The sequence below is a fragment of the Tachyglossus aculeatus genome, chromosome 19 (genome assembly GCF_015852505.1).
Source record: "Tachyglossus aculeatus isolate mTacAcu1 chromosome 19, mTacAcu1.pri, whole genome shotgun sequence".
Classification (NCBI taxonomy): domain Eukaryota; kingdom Metazoa; phylum Chordata; class Mammalia; order Monotremata; family Tachyglossidae; genus Tachyglossus; species Tachyglossus aculeatus.
The window spans coordinates 21,250,761-21,268,672 of NC_052084.1; the positions used below are offsets into that span (position 1 = coordinate 21,250,761).

Here is a 17,912-nt window from a genome sequence, read left to right on the forward strand (position 1 = left end):
TCAGAAGCCACATAAAAGACAAGGATGATGGTAAAAACACAGTGAGATCAATCAGGTATCGTGGCTAGAGGAGCAGAATTTCAGGGTCCCGGCGGCTGAGCCGGGGCCTTCCCAAAACGCTACAGGTTGAGACGGCCTCGGGTTGCTTCTGTACCTCAGCTTTTCCAGACTGGAGCAGGCATTGATGGAAAACTCCAAAGACATGGAGTTTGAGCAGCTTCTTTCCCCAGCTGCAGGCCTCCAGTCCTGGGGGAACAGGTCCGGTTGAGGCCCCTCACCGCATATGCGCCTCTTCGTGAAATATAATCTGACTTTATTCTGGTCTTTTGGATTCAAGTTAGAAGTAGCATAGCCTATTGGAAATAGCACCCTGTTCTGACACACATCTGCTCTGTGACCTCGGGCAAGTCACTTAACCTCTCCGTTCTTCATTTACCTCATCTGTAAAATGGGGATTAAGACTGTGAGCCCCCCATGGGACAACCTGATTACCTTGTGTGTACCCCAGGACTTAGAACTGTGCTTGGCACACGGTAAGAGCATAACAGATATCACAATTATTATTAATCAATCAATCGTATTTATTGAGCGCTTACTGTGTGCAGAGCACTGTACTAAGCGCTTGGGAAGTACAAGTTGGGAACATATAGAGACATTCCCTACCCAACAGTGGGCTCACAGTCTAGAAGACTGTATTAATCAATCAATCAATCATATTTATTGAGCGTTTACTATGTGCAGAGCACTGTACTAAGCGCTTGGGAAGTACAAATTGGCAACACATAGAGACAGTCCCTACCCAACAGTGGGCTCACAGTCTAAAAGGGATTAGTATTATTATTGTTTCAGCCATGTTATTATATTAACCTCAGTTCTCCACAAAGTGTCAGAACAGGAGTGGCCTTGTATGGTTAATATGCTAGGATGCCGATACCCTACTGTGAGTTACCAAGCTGTAATTTTTCAATCTGTTTAATTAAACAAATTAAACAGTTCAATTAAACTGTTTAATTTGTTGGTTTAATTTGTTCTCATTTTTTTACCTGTTTGGCATTGACATGTGACTGAAGGAATAAATTCACCATTATAATGGTCTCTGGAAAGAATATATGATATTTTTCTTCGTATAAGAAGAGTTTAAGGCGGTCTCTTTTTTTCTCTAACTCCAGGTATATTTGCCATGCGTCTTGCAAACCAAGAAGAGGTATGTAGGTTATATGTATGAAACGCTGGATCAAAAGGACCCAGTATTTGATGCAAAAGGAATAGAGACCGTTCGAAGAGATTCCTGCCCTGCTGTTTCCAAGGTAAAAATGAACTTTTCGGTCATTTATTATTATTATTATTATTATTATTATTATTGTTTGGGCACTCGCCACAGGCAGATCACTGAACTAAGTGCTTAGGAGAGTGTACTACAGTAGAATAGGGAGATATGATCCCTGCCCATAAAGAGCTTACAGTCTGCAGTGGGGAGGGGAGTTCGGGGTTAGGAAAGAGACTCGGACTCCTTGCTCCACAATAAATAATCACATTTGTTTTGGATTAAAGTATGTCTTCCCCTCTAGACTGTAAGCTCATTGTGGGCAGGGACTGTATCTATTCCGTGGCTCAGTGGAAAGAGCCCGGGCTTGGGAGTCAGAGGTCATGGGTTCTAATTCTGGCTCTGCCATGACCTTGTGCAAGTCACTTAACTTCTCTGAGCCTCAGTTACCTCATCTGTAAAATGGGGATTAAGACTGTGAGCCCCCCGTGGGACAACCTGATCACCTTGTATCCCCCCCAGCGCTTAGAACAGTGCTTTGCACATAATAAGCACTTACCAAATGCCAGTATTATTATTATTATTATCTGTTGAAGCAGCATGGCACAGTGGATAGAGCACGTGCCTGGGCGTCAGAAGGTCATGGGTTTATTTATTACTTTATTTATTTATTTTGCTTGTACATATCTATTCTATTTATTTTATTTTGTTAGTATGTTTGGTTTTGTTCTCTGTCTCCCCCCTTTTAGACTGTGAGCCCACTGCTGGGTAGGGACTGTCTCTATATGTTACCAACTTGTACTTCCCAAGCACTTAGTACAGTGCTCTGCCCACAGTAAGCGCTCAATAAATACGATTGATGATGATGATGATGATGATGGGTTCTAATCCCAGCTCTGCCACTTATCTGCTGTGTGACCTTGGGCAAGTCACTTCACTTCTCTGGGCCTCAGTTACCTCATCTGTAAAATGGGGATTAAGATTGTGAGTCCCCCGTGGAACAACCTGGTCACTTTGTAACCTCCCCAGTGCTTAGAGCAGTGCTTTGCACATAGTAATCGCTTAATAAATGCCATTATCATTATTATTATTATTGTTCTCTGGGCCTCAGTTACCTCATCTGTAAAATGGGGAGTGAGACTGTGGGCTCCACATGGGACAGGGATTGTGTCCAACCCGATGTGCTTGTATTCACCCCAATGCTTAGTACAGTGTCTGGCACATAGTGCTAAACAAATACCATTATTATGATGATGATGATGTTGTACTATCCCAAGCGTTCAGTACAGTGTTCTGCAAACTGTAAGCACTCAAAAAATATGATCGATAGATTGATGGGCCCCTTCTCTCAGTTAGGACAGAGCAGGGTGGGGGTGGGCGGACACCTAGCCTCCCCTTCTCCACCCCCACAAGCTGGTGGGCTCCAGGGGGCAAGCCCTCTGACTCCCTTGGCCCAAGCTCTTTCCACTAGGCCACATTTTGGTACTTTAGACAACCGTAAAAGCGTCTCATCAATCGAGCAATTATTCAGAGTCAGCTTCCTGTTTAGCCCATAGCCTTAAACAGAAAAACTACAAAAGAGGGAAAGACCAGGAACTTTCTGTTAGTGGTATTATTTTCTTTTTTTTAAAAAAAAAAGTTGACTATATGGGAAGGTTCAAGCGTGGAAATGCACCCAGTTCTCCTATAGTGCGGCAGTTGCATTTCCTTCAAAATCCCAAATTGGAGTGTTCAAGCTGTAGTCCTCTTCAGTTCCCCTGCAAGGTGTATAAGCACAAGCCATTTTTCCAGTCTTCGTGGCCCGTGGTACCCAAACAGGCTCGCGTTGTCCGACACACAGTCCCTGATTCTGTAGCTAAGGTCTAGCCAAAATGCATACTGAAAGGATGTGTTGGAGCGTACCTGAGTGGAATTTATGTTGCCATGACTGTTGTACACGAATTGTAGAAACGATAGATTAAAGTGAAAAAGCAGCAAGCGTGTTCCCAACCAGACTCTGGGTTGGAGTGATTTGGGTCTCAGTGCTTACCGTGGCATAATGGGCTTCAGTAACCAGGCTGCAGATACTTCGGGGTCACTCTCCCGGCCCCAGGGAGAATAACTAGAATAACTCGGGAGTTCGGAGCACTGTATTGAACTCTCCCAAGCACTTAGTAAAGTGCTGTGCACGTGGTAAGCATTCAGTAAATCCCGTCGATCGATTGATTCCCAAAGTCCCCATAGTGGCAGTTTGGTCATGGCCCTCAGGATACAGTCCATTAATAGGGAGTCAGGAGGAAAGTAAAAAAAAAAATTTGGTTATCCAGACTCTCAGCTACGTCGGAACTAGCCTCGTTCACGTACTTTCTGGGTAACTGTAATTTTTCCTGTAGTTTGGAGATTTACTGGCCCATTTATACAGTTCCATTTGGAACATATTAGAAATGTGTGGAATATTCTGCATCCTAGCCCTAATTCAAACGAGATTATTTTTTTTTTGCCCTAACTCTTTTCCTAAAGATACTTGAGCGGTCTATCAAGCTGCTGTTTGAGACGAGAGATATAAGTCAAATTAAACAATACGTCCAACGACAGTGCATGAAGTTACTTGAGGGAAAAGCGAGCCTCCAAGATGTCATCTTCGCGAAAGAGTACAGAGGGAGTTCCAGCTACAAACCGGGAGCCTGCGTGCCAGCCCTTGAGCTCACAAGGTAACGAGAGGCGCGACTCCTTTTAGCATCCGAGCCATTGAGCTGTCGCCCCAGGAGGTTATCTGGCACCCCAATGTCTTGCCAGTTGGCAGCTAGCAAAGCGGCACGGTTGAAAAGCTGAAACGCACGGTGGAACCGTATCGAGGGCTTGGTGGGTGCAGGGCAAGTAGGGGAAGTCTTCGGGTACCAGGGTGTCACTGTCCCCTGGGTGGGTGGGCGGGGACGCCATGGCAAAGGAGCTTTCACTTTGTCTACTTCCTGTGAGCTGTGGGAAGAACTTTTATTATCTCCCTCTGCTTCCTTGTCCCTGGTTCCCATGGGCAAATAGGGCTATGGTTTGCTTCAATTATCTGCCTCGTATCGGGACAAATGTTGGCAAACTTCTAAGGCAAGTAAAACGCTCTGGTTTTCTCCTCCTCCCTCACCCCCTTCTTCTCTCCCCTTCCCCTCATTTCCTTCCTCCTCACTTCCCTTTGGCTTCCCCCCTCACCTCCTCTCCACCTCTGTATATAGTTGAGCTCCCAGCGTCACCTTGACCCCTGAACTTTTGTGTTTAAGTTGGGCTGCCCGCGGCTTAAGTCCTAATTTCTTTCCTTAGAGATTCATTCCAAGGCGCTCTTCACGGAAGGTGCTGCGTATTTGTTTCCCCACAGGAAGATGCTTGCCTACGACCGGCGCTCTGAACCCCGTGTCGGGGAGAGAGTGCCATACGTGATTGTGTATGGCCTGGCGGGAGTGCCTCTTATCCAGCTGGTAAGGCGGCCAGTTGAGGTTCTACAAGATCCCAGTCTGAGACTGAATGCGACGTACTACATTACCAAGCAGATCCTTCCACCTTTAGCAAGAATCTTCTCCCTTATTGGCATTGATGTCTTCAACTGGTATCATGAATTACCAAGGGTAAGCATATCACGTGGACTTCGGGCTGAGTTAGATGCAGTTCCCGTAAAAGCTCCCGTAAAACTGACCACTGCCTGAGATGCCCCCTTACTCTGGACTTTTCCTTGTTTCAGATCCAAAAAGCCAGCACATCCGCTCACAATGATCACGAGGGCCGGAAAGGGACTATCTCTCAATATTTCACTACCTTACACTGTCCTGTGTGTGATGAACTGACCCAGCACGGGATCTGTAGTAAATGCCGGAGCCAGCCGCAGCACGTGGCGGTAGTCCTCAACCAGGAGATCCGAGAGTGGGAACGCAAACAGGAACAACTGGTGAAGGTAAGAATTCAAATAACGAAGCCCAAACCCTGAATTGGATTCTTCCGGGGCGGCTGCATAAACTCCAAGGCAGCAGACGAGAGATAATAATCAGAGTAATAATTATTGTGGTATTTATTTAGCGCTTAGTATGTGTCAAGAACTGCCCAAAGTGCTGGGGTAGCTGCAGGATAATCATGTTGGACACAGTCCCTGGCCCACACAGGGCTCACAGTCTTAAGTAGGAGGGAGAACCGGGATTGAATTTCCATTTTACAGATGAGGAAATTGAGGCACAGAGAGGTTAAGTCTTGCCCAAGGTCACACAGCAGGCACCTGGTGGAGCCCGGGATTAGAACCCAGGTTCTCTGACTCTAGGCCGGTGCTCTTTCCACTAGGCCATGCTGCTACCTCATGAAATTGGTTTGAAAAGGGACAGCTATTTATGAATGGTGATCCTTTATTGGAATGCATCACGGTACTCATATAATTGCCCCACTTTTTTGCATAATTTTTGCTGGAATTGAGTCTAGCAATAAGGAGAGCAGGAGGAAAAAGAGGAGCAGAAATTAAAGAAAGGGAGAAGGAAGAGAAAGGTAAGAGGGCACTTGAGACTGAGTCTCTCTGAAGTAACTGAGAAGCAGCGTGGCTCAGTGGAAAGAGCACGGGCTTTGGAGTCAGAGGTCATGGGTTCAAATCCCGCCTCCGTCAATTGTCAGCTGTGTGACTTTGGGGAAGTCACTGCACTTCTCTGTGCCTCAGTTACCTCATCTGTAAAATGGGGATTAAGACTGTGAGCCCCCCATGGGACAACCTGATCACCTTGTAACCTCCCCATTGCTTAGAACAGTGCTTTGCACATAGTAAGCGCTTAATAAATGCCATCATTATTATTATTATTATTATTATTATTATTTCCACTAGACCACAGTGCTGCTCTAATAATAATAATATCTCTATTATAATAATATAATAATAATGTCTCTAATAATAGTGACATTCATTAAGCACTTGCTATGTGCCAGGCACTATACTAAGCACTGGAGTAGATACAACATGCTTAGCAGTCGGACTCTCTGAACCCTTCCTTTCCTAGAGTTCACAGTCTCCACAAGCCTGCATCCATCTGCCCTAATATCCCCTGCTTAAAAATATGACCTTTTATTTCTTCCTCAAAAATCAGTCCAAGAGGATGGGGGATGATGTGGTGGAGGCAATTATGTGGGTAACTACAGTATGTAGAAGAGTAAGAACGTAACTAATAGGGTGTATGTGTTGCTATGTTCAGATTCATTCATTCAATCGTATTTATTGAGCACTTACTGTGTGCAGAGCACTGTACTAAGTGCTTGGGAAGTACACGTCAGCAACATATAGAGATGGTACCTACCCAACAACGGGCTTACAGTCTAGAAGGGGGAGACAGACAGCAAAACAAAACATGTAGACAGGTGTCAAAACCGTCAGAATAAATAGAATTACAGCTATATGCACATCATTAACAAAATAAATAGAGTAGTAAATATGTACAAGTAAAATAGAGTAATAAATCTGTACAAATATACACAAGTGCTGTGGGGAGGGGAAGAGGGAAGGGCAGAGGTGGGGGGATGAGGAGGAAGAGAGGAAAAGTCAGTAGGTTGCTGTGAGTGCTTAAATCCACATTGTCACACAATTGTTGTGTTGGTAGTTGGAGCACTGTGACCGCAGGAGAAGAAAAATTGACCAGGGAAGGCCTCCTGGAGGAGGTACAATTTCAAATGGGCCTTTTAAGAGAAATGGCATTTGCCAAGTGCTTACTATGTGCCAGGCACTATACTAAGCACGGGGGTAGATACCCAGTCCATGTCCTACATGGAGCTCACAATCTTAATCCCCATTTTACCGGCGAGGTAACTGAGGCACAGAGAAGTGACTTGCCCGAGGTCACCTGGCAGAGAAACGGCAGAGCTGGGATGCGAACCCCGGTCCTTCTGATTCCCAGGCCCGTGTTCGTTCCACTAGGCCATGATGCTTTTGGTTTGAAAGCAGGTTTGAAAGGGAAAGGAAAACAGGAATAAATCATGAGTAAATCCAGAAAGAGGAGAACTAAGAACAGTGAATAGGTTGCCTTTCGGGGAAACAAAGAGTGTGAGCTGGGGTGTAATGGGTGTAGTACAGCACTTAGTACAGTAACAAACACTTGTTTTGTTAAGCGCTTAGTACAGTGCTCTGCACACAGTAAGTGCTCAATAAATACGATTGATGATAGTACAGTACTTTGCACCCAGTAAGTGCTCAGTAAATATAATTGATTGAGAAGAGAGTGGGTAAAAGAGAGAGAGCTGATGAAGTGCTTCAAGCCAGCGATCAGGAGTTTCTGCTTGGGGCGGAGAGGAATGGGGAATATTTGTGCAAAACATCCAAGAAAAATGATCCGGGCAGGAGAGTGGAATGTAACCTGGAGAGGGAAAGACTAGAGGCGAGAAGGCATGCTACAGTAGTCAAACTGGGATATGACAAGGACGTGAACCAAAATGGTGGTGATGCAAGGGGAAATTAAGGAAATATTGTGGAGAAAAGCAGAGTGACCTAATGGAAAGATCCCGGGCCTGGGAATTGGAGGACCTGGGTTCTAATCCCATCTCTGCCGTCAGCCTCCTGTGTGACCTTGGGCAAGTCTCTGCACATCTCTGTGCCTCAGTTATCTGAAAAATGGGGATTAAATCGTCCTCCCTCCCCCTTAGACTATGAGCTGCAGGTGGGGCAGGGACTGTGTCCTGCCTGATTATCTTTGTATCTACCCCAGTGTTTGGCACAATGCTGGACACATTGTAAGTGCTTAACAAATATAATTAATAAAAAAAGAAGAATCAAGAAAACTTAGTGATAGACTCTGAAAGTGAGAGGGAGAAGTCCAGGATAATGCCAGCGTGGAAAAGCCAGTGAAAGAAACAGGGAAGTATCCAGGAAGGTAAGAGAACAGCAAAGACTATATCAGTAAAACCAGGATTAGATCGTTTTTCCAGGAGTTTTCCAGGAGACAGGAATGATCCAGAACGTCAGAGGCAGCCAAGATGTTTACGACAAGTAGGGTTGAGTTACAGCCTGTTAGATTTGGCCAGGAAGAGGTTGTTGGCGAACTTGGAGAGTGTGGTCTCATGAAGGGGACATAATCTGGAGTATAGAAAGTCAAGAAGGAAAGGAAGTGGCGATAGTGGCTGTATTATACGATGTACTGGAGGAATTGGGACAGGAATGAAAGCAGAGGACTCTAGCTCGCTCTATCAACGACCGATATTTGGCCACTCTTGAGCTAAAAGTTTTGATTAGAGACTTGATGAAGCAGCTAGTGGACACTAGAATATCTGGGAATTTGAATCCCTCCTCTTTAGCCATCAACATCAGTCTTTGGGCTAAATCCCCATGTTAAATCCGACTTTTAGACAGCGAATGCCTTAAAGTCAACCATCTACTTCTGCTGTTCAGGGCTCTCTACAAGGACACTCCGAAATACTGTTGCTCTATAAGGAGGGGTACTTACTGCTTGTGTTTGTATGGTACTGTCCCAAGCACTCAGTATAGTGCTCTGCACACAGTAAGCACTTAATAAGTATAATTGATTGCTTCCACATGCCTCCCACAGCCCCGGTGGCAAGATATGAGTTCAGTGATACCCCGGGGTCACTTCAAGTTCCTGACTCCATTGCACTGTGGGATGAGAATCTATTTTACTGAGGACTTACTGTTGGCTTTCAGAGTATTCTGTGTGCAGAATAATAAGCACCATAGAATACCCAAAGAACAGAGGAAAAGAAAAATGGTAGTTCTTTCTAAGCAAGCCCCCAGATGTTATGGAAAGGAAATAGCACTGCTAGACAACGTGTCAGTTCATCGTTGCATGCCAGAAGCTCCATGGTGCAGCTTTAGGAATGTAAGTTTTTGTCTTAGGTCTGTTTAAATTGCAGCAACTGTGTCCCTTCGGAGGAGCAACTAGGCAAATAGGATGTCAATTGGATTTAATAGTAGTCGTAGTATTTATTGAGCACCTACTGTATGCAGAGCACCGTACTAAGTACTGGGAAGAGGTACCCAGTTGAATGTTGGCCTCAGTTTCTGACCTCTAGGTGCTCACAAGCTCAGAATAAGAAGGGGGTGAGGGGCGGAGGTTGGCCACAGGCCTGTAAGGAGAGGTGAAACAACATGAAGTGTGGCCTAGTGGATAGATAGATCACAGGCCTGGGAGTCAGAAGGACCTGGGTTCGAATCCTGCCTCCACCCATTCATTCATTCAGTGGTATTTATTGAGCCCTTACTGTGTGCAGAGCACTATACTAAGCACTTGGGAGGGTACGATAGAGAAGCAGCGTGGCTCAGTGGAAAGAGGTTAAAAGTGGTTTTGGAGTCAGAGGTCATGGGTTCAAATCCTGGCTCCGCTGTCAGCTGTGTGACTTTAGGCAAGTCACTTAACTTCTCTGTGCCTCAGTTACCTCATCTGGAAAATGGGGATGAAGACTGTGAGCCCCCCGTGGGCAATCTGTAACCTCCCCAGCGCTTAGAACAGTGCTTTGCAGATAGTAAGCACTTAATAAATGCCATCATTATTATTATAATAAACAGATACATTCCCTGCCCACAGCGAGCTTACAGTCTTGTCTGCTGTGTGACCTTGTGCAAGCCACTTCACTTCTCAGTACCTCAGTTACTTCATCTCTAAAATAGGGATTAAGATTGTGAGCCCGGTGTGGGACAGGGACAGAGTCCAACCTGATTAGCTTGTATCTACTCTGGTGCTTAATACAGTGCCTGGCACATAGTAAGCGCTTAACCAATTGCATAAAACTACCAAGACAAGATTAAATACCCTAGGAATTAGAGTTGCTCGCTCTTTACCCCCTAGGCAGGGCGACAGTTTCAGAAGGCCTTGGGCTGCCCTTTCGGCCCCTTCCTCCCACTCTGGTGGAGGGAGCAGATGTTGACAGGAACAAAGGGAGAAACTGTCTTGGGAATTCCAGAGAGGGCTGGAGGAAATAAATAGAGGGATGGAACTCATTTTGCAGAGCATAAAGTGGCCCTGGCCAGATCACACCTGTTCTTCTAGACTGAGAGCCTAGAAGAGAGCCTACTGTTGGGTAGGGACCGTCTCTATATGTTGCCAACTTGTACCTCCCAAGCGCTTAGTGCAGTGCTCTGCACACAGTCAGTGCTCAATAAATACAATTGAATGAATTATATTACTGTATCATATGGATACCCAGTGTATCCATTTTAACTGAATTGTCGATTTGTGTGGACTCTTGCTTTCACGGAAGACACTTTCATTATTGTGCGTGGTTTTCAGCTCTTCAAAACCTGGGAAACTGGGGACTGTAGAAGGTAGGAACATAAACAATGGAATGATTGAAAAGCAGGTCTGTTGCCACCCAAAAGAGACGGAGGGGAGAAAGGTATCTTAATTAGCCTTCAAAGTACAAAGGTATTTCGGGTGCAGTTTGGGGACAGCTATTCGGCAGGGCTACAGGGATAGGACAGAAGGAAAAGGAGGTTATGCGTCTGCATGGCAGGGGAGACCATAGGAAAAAAAATTCCCGTGTGGGCTCTGAGACTCGGGACAAATTACTGCGTTCAGATGTAGAATCTCCTCCAGGGATAAAGAACAGGGTAAACAGGCTTGACAGAAATCCAGGCATGCAGGTTTTGGGTTTTCTTTGACGAATACCCACTCTGTGTGTGTGTCAGAAGCCTGGGTGAGTGGATCCTTGGCAACCTGGAAATGACAGGGAAATTTAGGTCAGTGCGTGAGACCCTTGCTTTATCGTCTGCCGTTTCAGTTCAGCCCCTTCTCTCCCCATTTCCTTCTTCTCTTTAACCTCCTTATGCCACCATTCAGCATCGCTGAATTAACAGAGGGTGGAATGCCCAACCACACTTGAACAAGGGTAATGTCCCCTCGATCTACTCAGAAACACACGTGAGTTGAGTTGAAAATGGATTTCAGAGATAGACCTTGGTTAAGAAGCAATTCCTTAATAGTAGGCAGTCACCCTCAAAATGTGAAAGGAAAGGAATAGCAGAGGTTTGGTGTTCCTAAAGGTGTGGTTAATTAAAGGCACTAGAATGTTCTCCTGTGTTCTTTCAGATATGCAAGAACTGTACCGGCTGTTTTGATCGGCATATCCAGTGTGTGTCTCTGAACTGCCCGGTACTTTTCAAACTGTCTAGAGTAAGTCGAGAGTTATCCAAGGCACCCTATCTCCGTCAGCTCCTAGACCAGTTTTAAGCGATCGACGTTCCAGGATTCCAGGTGCTATTTCTTTTTTGTGTTTACCACACACTGAAACTGTTGTGCATGGTGCTTTTTCGATTTTCATGGATTCATGGATCTCTGTTGTCTGAAGAATACTAGAACATTCATGCTAAATTAAAGAGACACTTGAACTACGACTGGTTCGCTGAAGATGTATAAATTCCTCATTCACCTTTTTAACATCCTGTTTTATAATGCAGATGTTGAATTAGCTCTGATCCGTGTACCATCTTGTAAATCCATTTGAGTATGTCCTTGTTTAGTTCCCTATGGAAGAAGCACTGAAAAACCTCTTAAAGAAATACCATTAGTGTGTTTTCCTTGGACTGTCAGTATCAAAACATGTGTTACTTAGAGATATATTATCCATTCACTTTATAATTTTGACTGCGAAATATTTTGTAAATACACTTTTTTACTTTTCAAACAACTGAGTAAAATAATGTGCAATGAATTTTATACAGATAATTTTAAAGTTGTTTGGTATATTTCTTCTAGGTTTTGCTTGACTCAAAGTAGTTTGGTTATTTTGATCAGACTGTGTAAACAGTAGTATCACGTGTTGCATTTCAAAACGTTATTTTCGAAAAACCGCTGTCTTGCTTTAGCTATTAATGGGGCATTGTGAGGAACTGTGCAAAGACATTTTTGTTACAAACCTGTGGGCCTGTTGCAATACTTTAAATACGATAAATTTTATTCCATTTTTGCTTGTTTTGTATAGACACTTCTATTGCTTCTAAATATGCTTAAAATATTTTCTTTCCTTACTGTACAGTTTATTTGCCATCATCCTGAACACAAAACGTGTATTTAGAATATTTGTATAACTGTATAAAATGAAAAAAGGAATTATGTGGTCAGTGCATTGTTTTCTAAACTGGAAATCATTTTGTTTTAAAAATTGATAATGGAAACCATATTAAAATTGAATAAAATAGGAAACATTGTCCCGGCTTGCATCATTTTAACTTGAAACGAATCCCATTTCTCGGCATTCTGAAAGCAAGCGAGGAGACTCTGATCCTGGCAGGGGGGTCATGTGAAGGAAGAATAGTTGGGTATCCGACTTACACTTCACATTGGTCAGTATTGTCTTGACTTTGCTCACATTTCCAGGTGCGGTTGAAGAAAGAGGCAGCAAAAACTGCTCCCTGGAAAAAGTCATCCATTGCGTATTTTGTCAGTAACAGCAAAGTTCTTATTAGGCTACTAGGCTATGTTTTGAACCAGCAATGTTGATGTTGGTGCGAGGAATGCTAAACCCCTTGCCAATACAAAGTCAATTCTTTAGACTGTTAATGATTTCAGGGACTTGGAGGACCAGAAAAGGAAGATCTTCTTGTCTACCACTTCCCAGGAACAGAAAGGGAAAGCTGGTTATACTGTCAAGGTGGTGCAATGACTCTTCCAACGTGAATGTTTACAAATCCCTGAGGGTCAGACGACTGGACACTAGTTTATTAAAGTAATAACCGTTTCTTACCTGCAAGGGACTTCAGAGAGACTTAGAGAAGCAGTGTGGCTCGGTGGAAAGAGCACGGGCTTTGGAGTCGGAGGTCATGGGTTCAAATGTTGGCTCTGCTGATTTTCAGCTGTGTAACTTTGGGCAAGTCACAACTTCTCTGTGCCTCAGTTACCTCATCTGTAAAATGGAGATTGACTGTGAGCCCCCCATGGGAGAACCTGATCACCTTGTAACCTCCCCAGCGCTTAAAACAGTGCTTTGCACTTAGTAAGCGCTTAATAAATGCCATTATTATTATTATTATTATTATTATACAAGCTAATCAGGCTGGACACACTCCATGTCCCATCTGGGACTGTCAATCTTCATTCTATAGATGATAACTGAGGCACAGAGAAATGACTTACCCAAGATCACACAGTAAACAAGTGGTGGAGCTGAGATTCTAACCCAGATCCTTTTGATCCTGAAGCCTCTGCTCTATCCACTGAGCCATGCTGCTTTCCTTTTGAAAAGCTATAGACACTCAAAGGGTACATAAGGAAAACTATCATTCGATTTAATCCAAGTTATTTAATAAAAGTTCATCTTTGTAAACATAGAGCAATCTTCAATTTAAACAGAGTAAACCCATTAGGCCATTTCCGCCCTCCCAAAACAAAACATTATTTCTGTATTGACATCAACACCTCTGTGCAAAATAAAAGAGCATTTATATACAGTGGACTATGTGGGTGAGCCACACAAATAGTATGTGCAATTAAAAGCAGGAACATGATCACATATAAATAAAACAGTACAAAAGGCACCAAACAGTTGTTTCTTAGGTACACTGCTAGTTATGTAGAGGTTAAGTGCAACTGTCAAACAAAATGGCACCTTGTTTGGACAGTTTTTTTGTTTTTCTTGAAGACTGAAAGCTCCTTGTGGGCAAGGATTACTTTTACCGACTATTGTATAATAATACTAATAATAATGGCATTTGTTAAGCGCTTACTATGTGCAAAGTTGTATTGTACTTTTTTGAAGTGCTTAGAGTTCTGCCCACAGTATGTGCTCAATAAATGCCAGATTTTTCTTTATAGGAATGAATATAAGTTTGATAAGAATGAATGCATTCCTAAGGACTTTATCTCTAATACGGTTTAAATGAAAATACTTTTTTGCGACTTCTGCAGTTTAGTCATTTTGCTAATTCTGATCCACGAGAGGAATTCTAATTATATCCCATATATGAGGGTAGAATGTTCACGCTTTTAAATAATAAGAACTAGTATTTTATATCATTTGAAGCAGAGGAAAGTTGTTTCACATGACCTAAAAGTTTAATGATCTTTAAGTCAATAACAGGAGAGAAAGCATATCTCTGTAAGAGACTAAATTTCAAGTCCCCAGTTATCCTTTCAGTTCTCCTGTTTCCATATTCCAAGCATCTTCCATAATAGTATTAAGGAGCCATCCCTCAAGGACTTAAAATCTACTGGTGTTTCAAACAGTGATGGTTAGGCGCAATTTATTTATTTTACTTACTCGTACCTTATCTGTACTGAATCAGTGAAGGCAATAATTAGAGTCTCTGAGGAATAAACAATTAATAATTTCAAGTCTGAAAAATAGAATTTGTCATGATGAGATCTCAAATGTAAGAATAATGAAGGGATATTTTTTGTTAACAGATCCAGAAAACTGACCAAAAGGAATCACTGGGATCTCAGATTATTCAGATTAAAAAACAAAAAAGCTTGGGCTATCACAAGGGAGAGGGGGGGAAGAGAGAGAAACGTTTTGTTTCTCTGTGCCTCAATTACCTCATCTGTAAAATGGGGATTGACTGTGAGCCCCCCATGGGACAACCTGATCACCCTGTACCCTCCCCAGCGCTTAAAACAGTGCTTTGCACTTAGTAAGCGCTTAAGTGCCATCATTATTATTATTATTATACAAGCTAATCAGGCTGGACACACTCCATGTCCCATCTGGGACTGTCAATCTTCATTCTATAGATGATAACTGAGGCACAGAGAAATGACTTGCCCAAGGTTACACAGTAAACAGTTGGTATCTTGCTGTGACCTTTATTTCTTGAAGTGTTCAAATAATCCCGATGCCATGAAATAAGACACACAGACATTTGGATTTTCATCTTCAAATGTCATCTTCAGTGTTTCTTACTTTTAAAAAAAGGTCTATACCACATTAAGATTAAATCTTGAATTGGATTCAGGAATTTGATTAATCGATTAAAGAACTAAAAATATTATGCATCTGTTATGATAATCGTTAAGCACTTACTACATATCAAGCACTGGTAGACTCGAGAAGTCTTCAGATGATTCAAATTAGACCGCTTTGATTGTATGGAACAACTAAATTTCTAAAATTGTCCATAAGAGAAAGCTCGTCGCATCAAATCCAGTATTCACACTGCCTTCCACTCTCAGCTGGGGGATGTGTTCCTGCTGAAATAGCTGGGAGTCTCTGCCCCACCAGGATTGGGAAATTTCCTGGAACAGACTTGAACTTTGTAAAGGTGTCCACAAGAATACAACAGTCGGCCGTTAGTGTTCCTGACCCGTGCTGGAAGTCCAAAAGCCTTCTAACTAGCCCCATCCCTCCCAACCCTGGATGTGAGCAGCAGCGGGCTCCCTGGGGGGAGAAGGGAGAGGCCCACTGCTGAAGGCGATGTTAGCCACAGTCCATGATCTCATGGCACAGTAGCCCCTCCACACCCATTCCAGGACTTTCTCTTATTCCCGTTCGGCTCTTTTCCAGTCTTGCTGGTGACACAGGAAAAATACATAGTTCTTACAGGTGCAAATTTGCACAAAATGTCCTGAGATGATGTGTTAAAGCAAGCTCATAAATGCCCTTAAAAAGGGAAAGTGCCAAATCACTCATTGTGCGAATGTATTCACATATAACAACTTTAAAAAAAACAAAAAACATATTTCACAATGCCTGGTCACCACATATTTTTTTCCCCTATACCCAAATTTATTTGGACAAATAAATTACTGCAAGGAAATAACTAATCTTGTTCATTGTCCTAGGCAATCAATCAAGCAATCGTATTTATTGAGCACTTACTGTGTGCAGAGCACTGTACTAAGCGCTTGGGAAGTACAAGTTGGTAACATATAGAGACAGTCCCTACCCAACAGTGGGCTCACAGTCTAAAAAGCATTAGCTAAAAGTGTGCTTTCCAAGAATTCCCTTGTCAGAGTCCTACACTACACTTACAACTCTCCACACAAGAAGCATTAGCACAGATTAGGCAGACCAGCAGACAAATGTATTTAACCAGCCTCCTTCCTGGAGGGATTTAAGCAACACAGCCCTAAGGGTAGTGACTACATACTTCCCAAAATAAACTCATTTTAATGGACCACACGCAGGACCCTCAGTTTCCACCTGCTTGTCTAAAAATGTTACACTGAAACTGGCTCAGCTTAGCTGCCAAACACCTGAACATTTTTACATGTTCTTAAAAATGAAATATTTAATGTTTTACTCTATTTCAATATCCTGATTGAAAGCAGTAAATGAGATTTTGATAACTGCCTAAGAAACATTTTTAAAAGAAAAGGGTACTTCTCTTTTGAATCATTCTAGCACTTTCCCTGCATTAGAAAAATGAAGAAACACTGAATTTTCCCATTTTTGCATCTTGAATTCCTTTTATGTACAAGCCACCTCCAGAGACTTGCCTACAACCAGCACTCAACAGTGAGAATACAAAAAAAGAAACAGGGGAGAGACCTTAATGGATGATTTGCTGCCAGGGACATAGAAGTGACCTTCACCCAGACATAACCATGCCCCACTGTTCCACTCAGGGCCTACCACACTCACTCACTCAAATTTATTGAGCGCTTACACCATAAATAATGGTACTGTAGTAAGCCATTCGGAGACTTCATCTGCTCACTAATTCTCATCAGTAGCAGGACAAGTGCTAGAAAAAGCCTGAAAAAAACATTTTCTCAGAAGTCTTTTCCATCAGAGCATATGAAGCCTCCTTCCAGAAGGCCAGACAAACACTTGCTCTACTTCTTGAATGTGAATTCTAGGGAAACGTTTGGCCTGTCTGCCCAGAACAAGGCAGAGTGTATTTGCCCATTACTCTCATTATGGGCAGGGAACATGTCTGACAATTCTGCTGCAGTGTACTCTCCCAAGCTCTTCGTACAGTGCTCTGCATATAAAACTGCTCAATAAATATGACTGACTGACTGGTTTGATTTTTGTGCCAGTAACCGGAGCAAAATAATTCAGGTCTCCAGAAAGACTGCATCAAAAATGACCTAGCTTGGCAGGGAATTCGGATCACATTCACCAGATTGTGGATGAATTTCCCCTTCTCCAGTGCCTCTCGATGAGGGGCAGCTGCATCTCAGCTGGGCCCAGGGGGGCCGCTGGCCCCGCAGCCACTGTCCTTTGGCTGTTCACTGCAGCTGAGGCAGCAGCAGTGGTAGAAAAAAGGAAGAAAAAAATGTTGTAGCATCAGACAGTAAGTACCATCTTCCCCCACCGGACCTCCAATCTTTCCCTTTCCTCCTCTCCTTTCCCCTCCTGCTCAAAACACCTGAGAAAAGGGGTTCAAACTGCTGGGCATAAATCAAGAATGGGTAGGGGGAGATGAGAGGGTAATGCAGTTATCTGGGCACATTGTGGATACAGAGCTTGGCACAATCCAATGAGGTATGAGAGAGCAGGAACGCAGGAAATCTATACTGTACAGGGTCCCTACTCCTAAGAGTACTACTCCACCACTAACTTAAAGCCAAACTTCTTTAAGACTCAGTCCCATTATTCAGGTGAGGGAACCTACCCGGTATACTCATGGTGGGCAGGGAATGTGTCTACCAACTGTGGTTTTGTCCTTTCCCGGTCTCTTAGTACAGTGCTCTGCTCACGGTAAGCGCTCAAAAAATACCATTGACAGTGTTGATACTGTAAAAGAAAATGAGATGAGTTCTTTAAGATACACATTCAAGATTCT

The 17,912-nt window shown here is 43.3% G+C and overlaps 1 protein-coding gene across 1 annotated transcript in view; it reads left to right on the forward strand.

Annotated features, from left to right (window-relative positions):
• REV3L (REV3 like, DNA directed polymerase zeta catalytic subunit) overlaps positions 1–12,387 on the forward strand; it is a 226,776-nt gene extending 214,389 nt beyond the window's left edge. The window contains exons 28-32 of the mRNA XM_038761479.1: positions 1,170–1,307; positions 3,764–3,954; positions 4,608–4,854; positions 4,968–5,177; positions 11,275–12,387. Of these exons, the coding sequence (XP_038617407.1) occupies positions 1,170–1,307; positions 3,764–3,954; positions 4,608–4,854; positions 4,968–5,177; positions 11,275–11,415 (927 nt within the window). The 3' untranslated portion in view covers positions 11,416–12,387. The remainder of the gene's footprint in view (positions 1–1,169; positions 1,308–3,763; positions 3,955–4,607; positions 4,855–4,967; positions 5,178–11,274) is intronic.
• The last annotated feature ends 5,525 nt before the right edge of the window (positions 12,388–17,912 follow it).